General features: G+C 41.0%; 1 protein-coding gene across 12 annotated transcripts in view; it reads right to left on the reverse strand.

The window, feature by feature from the left end:
• The window catches only part of SDK1 (sidekick cell adhesion molecule 1), a 375,516-nt gene that overhangs the window by 134,294 nt on the left and 228,791 nt on the right, over positions 1–12,431 (reverse strand). For all 12 annotated transcript variants that reach the window (XM_065031442.1, XM_065031436.1, XM_065031444.1 and 9 more), the window contains 5 exons: positions 7,687–7,881; positions 6,355–6,471; positions 5,929–6,096; positions 3,794–3,896; positions 2,493–2,669 (listed from right to left, as the gene is read on the reverse strand). In XM_065031442.1, the coding sequence (XP_064887514.1) occupies positions 2,493–2,669; positions 3,794–3,896; positions 5,929–6,096; positions 6,355–6,471; positions 7,687–7,881 (760 nt within the window). The remainder of the gene's footprint in view (positions 1–2,492; positions 2,670–3,793; positions 3,897–5,928; positions 6,097–6,354; positions 6,472–7,686; positions 7,882–12,431) is intronic.

Below are 12,431 nucleotides of genomic sequence, written 5' to 3' on the forward strand. Positions count from 1 at the left end.
CATCAGTGGTACTCAAGGCACTGAAGTGTAAGTGCTCATCGATGGGAATGTACATGCCCTGTTTGTTAATGTTCTGCACAAGAGAATTATCCGGGAGAATAGGGAATGTTATAGATCTGTCATTCGTATACGAGTTAGAATTTAATTTAAGCTTTACTTCAGACATTTTCTTTCCACAGATTTTCTTCTTCATTTCGCTTCTGTTGTATCATGTATCTCTATTTCTCACAGATTTGTGCTGCTGAGCCAAACGATAATGATGAAAGCTGCAAAGGAATGCAATGTTTTTTGGCATTACTGCACTACCTGCAGCACTACTTTGAAATAAAATGTCACAATTCAAGGTATGATTGAGTGACTTATCAGTTACTGAAGTCCTCTAAAAGAGTAGGCCTGATATATTTCTTTAATTCCTCCAGGAAAAACAGTTTATAGGTAATCGGCAACAGAACATTGGAAGAAGCGGAGATACAGGATGAAGTGCAGCCCCAGTGCATGTGGACGCAGCCAACACAACCCCAACGTGCGGGGCTGCACAAAGCGCATCCTCAGCAACACACACGAGATGTGCCTCTCCCAGTTCACTTCCAGCCTGAGTTTTAGGGACCATAAAACTGTTCCTCACTGGTCAATGGGGAACCACAATTAAATACATCTGCTGTGCTCTACTGGGTTGCATAGGGCATCTCTTGCTATTTAAGAAATGGTCAAACCGATGAAATGCTTAGCACAGATCTATAGCGTTGCTTCAGAATCCAGATTTCAACGTTCTTTTCAATCTTTACACCATAATTTTCTGCCCTCCATTCAAAAATCGCCTCAGAGAAAAGCAAGGATGGTTATATAGCAGCAATCTATTTTGAATTGTCTTCTGCTCTTGGATTCAAACCAGCACTAAAATGCACTCTGGGAGGAGAGCTGAGGAGTGCTTAATTAGAGAAAGAACGTATGACCGCTCGCTGAAAATGGGCATCTGATGTAGTCTTGGCACTGTCAGAATAACGCTGTATCAAACAGCCCTCTGCATAGCAAATCTCAGAGGTGAACTCATTACGGTGCCAGCAGTGGAAGTTGCCATCTTCTGAAAGAGATCAGGCATGACCAGCAGAAACGGATGCAATTGCAGTTAAATTAAAGCATGCGGCATTACTCAAATAAATTTTAAAAAAGCCTACATAAAACATTACCTTCCTATTCATTTGATCTGCTCCACACATCTACCAAAACCACAGTTGTTGCTTTTAGTGATAAAAATAAAATGGAAGTGCACTCCTCCCCAGTGGAGTGACAGAAACAGAAAACGCAGAACCCCATAACAACACTTTTATAATCCTTCTTCAGAGCTGAACTGCACTTTAAACATTTTATTGTTTTTAGTTTTAAAGATCCTTAGGAATAAAGAAAGGCATGCACAAAATTTTTTTTTCCCCTGAAAAACTGTGTATGAAGGGAATACAAGAGTAAGCAATGCCTGTCCAGGGACCAGCTATTCTGATCTATGTTTAACAGAGAAAAAATAGTAAAAAGAGGAAAACATTTTCTTATAACTTTGGCATCGCAGCACAGCACCTGGGCTTTATGGGGAAGCCCTACAGCATGGGATGACAGAAGGATTCAAGTTGGAAGGGACCTTAGGATGCCTCTGGTCCAACCTCCTGCTCAAAGCAGGGTCAACCATGAGATCAGACCAGTTTCTTCAGTCTGGTCTTGAACACCGGGCACATCATTACAGATGTAGACTAATAAGTGTCAAATAAAAGGAGGTAATCCTGTGCATCAATCTATTGCGTTCACACTAACGCAGCCCAGGACACCACGAGCCTCTGTTGCTGCCAGGGCACACAGCTGGCTCACATTCAGCTGCCGTCTACCCAGCTGGCCAAGTTCTTTCCAGCAGAACCACCAGCCAGTCAGTGCCCAGACTGCGTTATTGTAAAAGGTTATTCCTCCCCAAGATGTGGACGCTGCATTTGTCCTCGCTCAATTTCATAAGGTTCCTGTTGGCCCATTTCTCAGTCTATCTAGGTCCCTCTGAATGGTGGTCCTGCCCTCCAGTGCATCTCAACTGCACCCCAACACCTCCTTCAGATCACTGATAACGATGCTGAACAGGACAAGTTCAACTAGATTCCCCTGTCCACTTGTTAGTGGCTTCAGGCAGACTACAACCGCATAATCATTAATTATCCCTTGAGCTCAATCACCCAACCAGATGGACACATACACATGGTGATTCACAAAGATGCAGTTACTTGGATGTAACTTCCAAGGCTGCAGTTACTTGGAAGTCCAAGCAGCACAGCAGCACGTATAAGTGAGGACATATGTCAAGATAATTTATTTAGGAATGAGGCAGGCTTAATTTTCCCTAAAAAAATACACACTGAAAATCAAACTTGCAGACTCCTCGGATCTCCTAGAATGGAACGCTAGAAAAATGCTCAAGGGTATCTGAAACCAAGCACAGTATATTTGTGAGATGGAATACTCACATCACTTCGAGTCGAGCCATTCTGGAGTCATTTCCTCCAAAAGAAATCACTTCACAGGTATAGTCTCCGATGTCACCTGACCACGTCTGGCTGATAACGAGGGTTCCATCACTCTCCACTGTGATCCTGGAACTGCTGGATGGATTTATGACAACACTGTCCTTCTTCCAAACATACCTGAGTATTACAGTGCTTCTGTTAATCACTACAAAAACTTCAAAACAGATTAATTTGAACTGTGCAGTAAGATATCAGCTTTTGTAATCAGGTTAAAAATGAGAGGCCTCTACAGTTACTTCCAGGAACAATGCCTTTTACAAATTTCAGTCTTAGATCAGCAATCGGAATGAGAAAAGCAATTGCGTCCAAGTTACTACATATTTTATAAACAATACTATATATTTTACATGAAAAAGGTGAAGTACTCATGTCCAAGTTCTGAAGTCCACCCTTGTCAGCATTTTAAACTAGAACATCGTACTCCAAAGTTAACAGCTGAGGTGTTGGCCCATCTCTGCTAAGACTGCGATAACCTTAGACTGCCATAATCAATAACATCTTAAACTGTTGTGACAAGGTTTGCTAGTGCTCATCCATTAAAATACACACATACCAATACGTCACAGATGTGTATAGCCCAGGGTCTTACAGGCAAATATCTCCACACGACATTTTTATGCCTGTATTTCTTTTTCTGAAGTTCTTTCTGCAGTTGACCCTCCTACCGCCCTCCAAGCCGTTCCTTGCATTTTCTTTCGCGTTGCTTTCAGACTACATGAATTTTCATGGTAAATATATTTTTAAATGGTGAGGTCCCTCTAAATGCTCTAGCGCAAATGTTAATCGTTCAGTTAATTCTGTTTTTCTTTGCACAGTTAAAGCAGAATATAGCCCATAGTTATTGGGCTGTTTCCAAGAACATAGGCATATCTCATGTAGCTTTCATGCACCCCAATGTAAACACTTCTGAAATCCTATTCCTTCTCTTTGGCTTTTACTCTCATTAAGTATCAGCTTCTGACAAGTTGGTTTTATTGATAGTGTATTAACCTTGACAGTAAAATCATGGAAGGCTGTATTGAAGTCATGAAGTGGAACATAGCTCATTGTAAATAATACATAAGGCTGAAATGGAAGATGGGATTTATATGATTAATGATACAGTGTACAACCTTATAATGCAGTAATCAGGGGTCTGGTGTTAAAATCTGGGGTCCTGAAACTTCTCACCTAATGCTATTCATATAGCTTATAAAATTAAGCTCAGATCAACCACACAAATAAGAAGTGACACCACCAACCTGATTGAAATTCTGGGATCATGAGTCGCTCCGCATCGCAGAGTGGCTGTGGTTCCTTTGATCACAGTGCTGTCCTCAGGAGGGTGAACAATGAAAGTGCGATCTGAAAGGAACACAAGCCATAGTTCAGGTGAAATTACAGCATTTTGACTGGGGTATTCACTCAGAGAGCAGGCAACCGAACATTTGTCATTCAAAGCAAGCAGGCCATTCCTCTTCAAGTCTTTGCTGTGAAGGCTCCCCTCCATCTCATGTCATTGTGTTGAGAAGAGGTTGTACACGGCGGAGTGTAGAGGAGCAAAAAGCAGCAGAGGGCACAAGTCTGAGTCGGCAGGGATCTGGGCAGCAAGAGTGCTAAAGCTGGACCAGTTCTCGCTTGGCTGTGCTAAGCATTGGCGGCAACTCCCGCAAGTCGTAAGGCAGCAAAAGTACGTTTGGAATGTGTTATGAATGAAGCCAAACACACATTGAGTCAGGAAACAAGTCTCAGTGTTTGGAGCAGGGAAAACAACAACAAAACCAAAGAAAATCTGTGTAAAGAAGAATATGGCTGAAAAATATCCAGAAATCTTAAAATGTCACCCTACAATCCTGTCAAATCCAGGAAAGAGATTAAAGAAGGAGGAGCTTCTGGTAGTCTCAATTTTCCATGTAAGCAATATATGCTGTTTACTCAAATGTTTCAGAACATCTTTATTCAAGCACCTCCTGGAGACCCAGAACACAATAATTGCTGTAACTACAGCAACCAGATCTGGTGTGAAAGATCTCTATTATTCTTAACACACAGCAGCAGCGGCAGCAGATAGCATCAGCTGCAGCAGGTACACAACTAGGATGAGTATAGAATATATGTGGATAATGTTAATCAGTCCCAAATCCCTACAGAGATAATCAGTGTCTACTGAGATCTCATATACACACAAGAAGGAATCATCAGCAAAATCAAAAGCTAACTTTAACAGCACGGAATTTTTAGCATTATTCCTACGTATGCTTATAGCTTTATAATGGCGCTATTGCTACACAAATATTAGGTTATGTTCACTTTTCTTTCCCCCCTCCACTGCAGTACAATGAACAGGAACTATCTTTAATACACATAAAGACCATGCTTTTGAGAATTAATAGGAAGAATCTCTTCTATTTGATCCATACACCTGGTTCTCATTCTGTTCACAACATCCTGACATGTATACCAACTCTGTATTGTCAATAGGATGGCCATATGACACTAGCCGCATAACATTTAGTGCCAGTATTGTTTTCAGGTATTCCCAAATTCAAAAGACAAAACGTTACTGATTTAATTTGCATGGTTTTGGGATTATCAAATGTCAAATATGCATCACACATCAGCAGCATAATCAGTACTTTGAAGTACAGGAAAGGAGAGAAGGACACAACATTTCTGTATTTATCATCTTCATGACTTTTAACTATTTTAAGTCCCAGCTCAAGGATCATTATTTCTTACCTTTAGTAGCAAAAAAAACATACTTAAATTTAACTCACTTCGGAATAACCTGTTGGATCAGACTCTTGTCCCCAACAGAGGTAATAAAAAAATAGAGATCAAGAGCAAACAGTGAAGGACAGAATCACTTCATGGGTTGCCCTGTGCCATGCCAATCTGTTCCATGAGAGACTCGCTGAAGTCTGCTGTACTTTGGTTTGGCTTCCAACAGTGCCCAGGACCACAAAGAAATATAAAGGTAGAGGAAAATCATATCCACTCTAAGTGCGGCCACAGCCTTAGTGACAGCAAGGGCTGGTCTATATTGCCTGCGGAATCCTGGAGGCAGAAACCAACTGCAGACAGCCACATCTACAAGTTAACAGGTCTGACTTGTGAGATTTGCCAAGACAAAACCTGAGTAAAAGTGTAATCGTGATTGAAGCGCTATTTAAATACACTTCCCTTCACAAAACAGAAAAGTTTATATGCATAATTTTACAAACAAAAAGGGTATTTGTGATAGCTTTCCTAAAATAGACAAATTATTCCTACTAAATCATACAAGTAGCTCCATTAACTAGAAAAGTATAATTACTTATGAAAATTTCCTGAGCGTACAACAAAACCTGATTAATACTTGATTAAAGTTAGACTTTAAACAAAGCATTATCCTTACTCCACACCGTCAGCATCACAAAAGCGTTCAGGGCTCCTTCAGAGTTGACTGCACAGCAAGTATAATTGCCGGCATCCTGAAGGAAAACCGGTGTTATCTGGAGCCCTCCAGATTCAAGAAGAATGAAGCGAGGAATCTGAACGGAGCCGCTGGCTAAGATCTGGTTTCCTGAAACACAGAAGGGGAAAACAGCATGATTAGTGTCACGTAGACGGCATGGAGGAAGCGCTGCAATCCTGCCTCTTCCAAAAGACTATTACAACCCGTCCAGGCCACTGGCTTATTACAGCCCCACAACAAATCCTCTGCTTGCAGAACTAGAGAAATTATGAAATACGTGCTAAATGGATCTACAGAATGTCAGTATTAGGAATGGGCAAAAACCATGGATTAGAGGTTTTCCAGAGCAATTTAATAACTGGCTACCTTTCTTCCAGGAGATGGCAGGTTTTGGAGCCCCTGACACTTCGCAGGTCAGCACTGCGGTCATCCCCTCTGTAACAGTGGTGTCCTCGGGAGCTTGGATAAATGCTGGTTTAATGTCTAGAATCGAAAATTTAAGAAAGTCAATGCATCAGCTATCAGAAAGAGCCTTTACCTATTATCATGGACTACTTTACATCCACTTTTATAGAGCTGATCATGGAGAAGGACATGACAATAATACATGAAAACCTTTCAGCAGTGACTGTAACCTTTCGTTATTCATCTCCAAGGAATTGACTAATTCAGTTTATTACCTACACGGAAAATAAAACTCTATCAGTACTTGAACATGTAAAATAAGATGGCTCACAGAAGAAGGGAGATAAAGCTCAAAATGAGTGTTCGGGGGGAAGTTGAGAAATCTAGATAAACAAAACTATTTTCTTTCATCTTCATAACAGAGTTCTTTAAGATGAAAAGCAACTTGAGAAAGGCATTAACTTTGAAACTTAAATGTCAGCCAAAAGAATTTAGAACCTGAGCCTCATCCAAGACATTTTCCAAGTTTCTTTCTTCTCTTATTTTCCCCCAGACACATTTTATTGCATTTTTTTCTGCAGTTTCCTAGATATGTATTGAACTGGGGCTGATCTACTTTCTGAGGTCAGTAGGAATCCCGGTCAGTATGTGTAAACTGCTCTTGGGCTAAAAATCACATTCCTGAAGAGGAGTTATAGTATTACAGAAATGCCTGTTAGCAATTGCTGTTGAAAGAGACTACTAGGGTTTGTAGTTCTTCCATAGAGAAGAATGTACTTCATTAACAAAATCATTTCATCAGACTTTTTGGTCAAAAAAAAGACATTTAACTTGAACTTTCTTTCTCACTACTAAACGTAGTTGTAGACAAAAGACAAATAAAACGATACTATGCACAATCGTGAAGCAGCAGCTCAACCTCAGAACAGAATTACGTTTGAGTAGAGCTAAATTGTATAAGTATAAAGGAAGGATGAAAGTATTTCTTAATTACCCTTTAAAATTTTTTTTTCCTTTTCACTAAGTTCTCCTTTTGTAGCGTGAAACAGGAAAGTTCACCTCAAGTCCCTCATGTCATGGGAAGTTTTTCTACAGGCTTCAGCAGATTGTGTTGAGGCCACAGAGGCTATTTTGGGGGTACCTGACAGCTGGGATGTAAACACTTGATGAAAATCAAGGTCCTGTGAGTCAAACTAAACAAGCACAGAGCAATGGAGAAATGTGATGGACGTGGGGTCACCTACAGAAGTGACAAGACAACGTATCGATCTCCTATCGCAGCTTCTTACTCACTGGTCACGTCCAGGTAGGTGTAGGTGTGGATCTCCCCGGCTTTATTACTAGCGAAACACTGGAAGATTCCAGCGTCCTGAGGACGCAGCGCTTGGATCCTCAGCCCACCGCTCAGCAGGACTTTATAGCGGGGGTTTTCCAGCTTGCTGAGGGGAACAGAGTCCTTGTACCAGACCAGGGTGGGAATGGGAACACCTGAAAAATTAAAGAACAAGAATTTTGCTATTAGTCTTCACACAGCAAGTGTATCACAGGATCCCAGAACGTCAGGGACTGGAATGGACCTGGCAAGCTCATCCAGTGCAATCCCCCCAGGGAGCAGGAACACCCAGATGAGGTTACACAGGAAGGTGTCCAGGCGGGTTGGAATGTCTGCAGAGAAGGAGACTCCACAACCCCCCTGGGCAGCCTGGGCCAGGCTCTGCCACCCTCACCATGAAGAAGTTTCTTCTCAAATTTAAGTGGAACCTCCTGTGTTCCAGTTTGCACCCATTACCCCTTGTCCTGTCACTGGTTGTCACCAGAAGAGCCTGGCTCCATCCTCCTGACACTCCCCCTTTCCATATTGATCCCCATGAATGAGTCCCCCCTCAGTCTCCTCTTGTCCAGCTCCAGAGCCCCAGCTCCCTCAGCCTTTCCTCACATGGGAGATGCTCCACTCCCTGCAGCATCTTTGTTGCCCAAATATGTGATGGTCATATCCCTGGTTTCCCATCCTTCCACACCGATTATTTATATTTTTACAGGCTGCTTTTGATAAATGCATCTTACATTATCAGTGGTAATAATACACTGCAGAACATTTGGGAATAAAACCAGCAAGCAGTGAAAAGGGGAATGTTGAGAAAACATGTTGTCAAATTACTTTCTTCACCCAATCATATTTCATGCTACCACAAAATAAGATTTACAGCAATTTCGTGTTGAAAGCCGGAATCGTGCTACTTCACCAGCAGCAGTGTGGTAATGCAGCAAGTCTGTGAGACTGCTCCATACCAAACAAGATTCTTCTGTGCTGCTGTAGCTAAGATATCAAAATAAAAAGGAAACGACAAATTGCACATAAAAAATGAAGTGCTCACATTATTGTATTCGAGTCCTAATTTGGCAGCTTAGTTTGAGCTGATGTACAAACAGCATGTTGCCAACAATGAGATAGCTGTAAATCATTATTATTTTTATTCCTTCTGAAGCTTCACCTGTTATTTGAAAAATGCAGACATTAGGAGAAACAAAAATCCTACCCTAGATATATCTTACAGTCCTGTTTATTGCTGTTTTCTTTCATGTGCATGTTCTACAAACCCTGACACAGTTATCTGATGGGTATTTTTGCTGCAGTCGTATCCCAGTCAGCTGGGATGAAGTGGCTGTAAATTTAGGATATACAAATAGCGCAGGATTCTCTTCTCTTCGAGAGATGTCAGGGGCCCTGAACAGTGTACACAGATGTTCCCGTCCCACTCCTCACATCAGACAATGTTTTACCTTCATATCCCAGAAATCCCGCCCTGACCAAACACTGAGGGACCTACGCAGGGATCTGAAGGGAAGCAGCTATTTTACTATGTGATTGGATAATCACAGGGATCACAAGGGTATCAAGCTGATTTAAGTTATCTCAGCGCCAAACGTGGTATTTTCCTAATCGGTGGCTATTTTTGAACACCTATCACTTAAAACCTCAGAGCTTCACACTCTCTTGTAATAAGGAGCTGTGGATTTAAATTCATGGGTGAGTGAAATTTGCCCAAAGAAAGCAAAGCAGGGTATCACAGAAGTATTAAGGATGAGATGTCACTAATAAACTGAGCATCCATAGACAATGAATTTCACTGCAATGCTGGCAATGATTTAGGGATCTCTGAGCAAAAGCGCTAAGGGGAGATCCATATTATCATCACCATAATTTTTAAAATCTCAAGGTTAAATAATACTGTATTATACTTCCATTCATATCTTCTCTCTATGCACTTACTCTCTTTATACAGACAAAAGCTACATTAACTCCTGGAGAGAATGTACAAACAATGTATGGAAGGATTGAAAAACAACATTCAATTGCTGCTGTTATTTTGGTAAACATGTATCATTTACTACAATCACCTCTGATGCTTTTGTTCTGCTGATAAAATCAAATGTACTCATAATCTAGAAGGTAATCATCTCAGGAAGAAACCCACTATGTAGCAGAGTGCATTGTCTGACAGAGAATAGATGTAGCGAGGTAACTTGCAATAGGCATAATTTAAATTTCATACAACAGCCCATATACAGAATTAGCGTAAATTTCAATGTTCAGAATTCTCAGTGAGTGTGTTATTCATCTCTTGAAAATCCTCCTGGGGAAATACAAATTATCACTGAGTGATGAAGAAACGGATGATGCAAAATGGAACGGTTCTGATGCTGAGAAGCCTGGAAATTATTTCAAGTTTAAATAACAGCAACTCCATTATCCCACACATTAGACTTGATAGGCGCCTAGGAAATAATGAAATCCCGCATTCAGTACACTCAAACCTTTAACATCGGCATCATTCCATAAATCCCATTCTACTAACAGTATCAGCAAACCTTCTAATCCCATAATCACTGTGAGATACACCTCCCTATCACCAGCTCAGCTGACAAACTGAATATTACCATCTCTATTTTTCTCCATTGCGGTTACGGATATCTTCCTCTACTCAAAGTTATGAGTCTGAATAATAGGATCTTATCTAAGCACTCTGATGCCTGTCAGCAGCGTTCATTTGGGCTTTAGTGATCTTCCCAGGGAGATTTGTCTTCCAAGTTGTACACATTTTCTTTTATCATTTTGTTACCTCTTTGACTACAAAAATGGTTTAAACCAGCTTCCTTTCTTCTCTCCCCATCTCTTCTCCCCACACCCCAAAGGAATTTCTCTTCCTTTCCTCTCTAAATACTCCTGGTGAAAAAATTATGAACAGAAAGACAGACCTTTTGGACTATGCCTTTCCAAGCAGTATCAGTCCTACCTTGCTGTTTGAGGGATTACCGAGTGGCCTAAAAGACTCATAATAATAAATAAAATAAGCTTATTTCTCAGCATGTATGCAGCACTACTCATTTTTCACAGAGAAATTCATCTTGTGTTACGGAGCAGAAGGGAAGGCAGAGAACTGAGACTCTAGTTCTGGCTTTGCCACTTTCTCTGTAACCTTGGGCAAGTAATGTATGCGACCTGAGGCTCAGTTTCCCCATCTGTGAAACAGATGCTTGACTCTTTGCCAAATTTAACTTACTTGAGAACCTGGATAAAAGACTCAAAATATTCGCTGTGTCGTTTTGGTGATTTATTTTTTATAGCCTTCTCTAGATCCCAGTGGGCTGCTGGGGAATCCCAAAAGCATCTTTCCACCCACTTGTCTAAACAGGTAGAACTAAAGTCCAATTAACTGCACTCCCCAGACACCACCACCACTGCCTGCAGCTCTACACTTTCTATAAGCAAATAAGAAAAAGCATTTAAAGGAAAGGCATTGGAAATGCAGGCAGCATCAGTGACTGCTGTAAAATATACAGCAGCGCATGGTTACTGTGCAGTCTGATACACTGAAACTCCATTACAGGGAAGTATAAAGCTAGTCTGTGCAAGCTGCAATTTTATTTACAGTTAATCTCTGCTTATACTGTGAAATGAATCTGTCTCTCACGCCTTCAAAGTGCACCAAGACTTGGCAAATGGGCTTTGTGCACAGAACTTGCTGGGGTTGGGGGAAATAAAATCTGTCTTCCAATTTGCAGCAAAGGTACAGGGCTGTTTGCAAGTTCCCCTTGTGCTTCATTGCAGCTCCTCGCTCAGAGCGGAGAGTCAGCAGCCTTCATTTACCCTCCTGTTAAATGCTGGCGGTTGCCCCATTTGGGTAATAATGGACCAAAACTCCTCTCTGTTTAATACCAGTACCTGCCCCTCACAAGAAAGTGTTACGCTCAGCAAAACAATCCACATGAAGACAGGTTTCCACGCTCCTGCACCACATTCATCAGCAAATCAGAGCACTAAGAGTTCAGCAGAAATAGATTATTTCCTCTAGTAAGGGTTCCCATATCTCCAGTAAGACTGAGAATAGTTATGAGCGCCCTATGAATCCCTTTGAGCTAAATTGCTCAAAGGAAGAGTCAGTGTAGAAGGACTGGTTAGAAATCAGCCTCTTCTCTCCATCATTCCGCCAGGTTTTGGCGGGTTTTCGTCTGTTTGTATGTTTGTGTTTTATAATACACAACAAAACATTTCAGACAGTGCATCTTTTTTTTCAGAGACAGTGAGATAGTCCAGAGATTCATCAAATAATTGCATAGGATTGAAACACGAACAAAAAAAAACTCAGAATGTTTCTTTAACTCTATTTCTCTAATGATACAACCCTTGGTTTTAATTCTACTACTCGAAAAATCTTCTCCAATAAAAAAATGCTGATATGTTTGTCATACCACACGCTGAAACATAAAGTTGGTGGCACATGGCCAGAATAAACGTCTATCTAGTTGCTTTTCTTGCCTTTGAAATTGTCTTGTCTTGGATGCTCAGGCACGAAATGCAAGAACAGCCCAAGGACAAAATGCTATTTCCATCTTCTCAGCTCCAGTAATCTGTGCTTTAGCTATTTCCTGAGCCAGAGGTTGCACTCACAGCTGTGTTTAATAGCCCTTGCTAGATTTTTCTTCCATAAATTTTGTTTGTTTTTCTAAATAACTTTTATTTCTGATATTAACCACTG

The sequence above is a fragment of the Columba livia genome, chromosome 15 (assembly GCF_036013475.1).
Source record: "Columba livia isolate bColLiv1 breed racing homer chromosome 15, bColLiv1.pat.W.v2, whole genome shotgun sequence".
In the NCBI taxonomy this organism is placed as follows: domain Eukaryota; kingdom Metazoa; phylum Chordata; class Aves; order Columbiformes; family Columbidae; genus Columba; species Columba livia.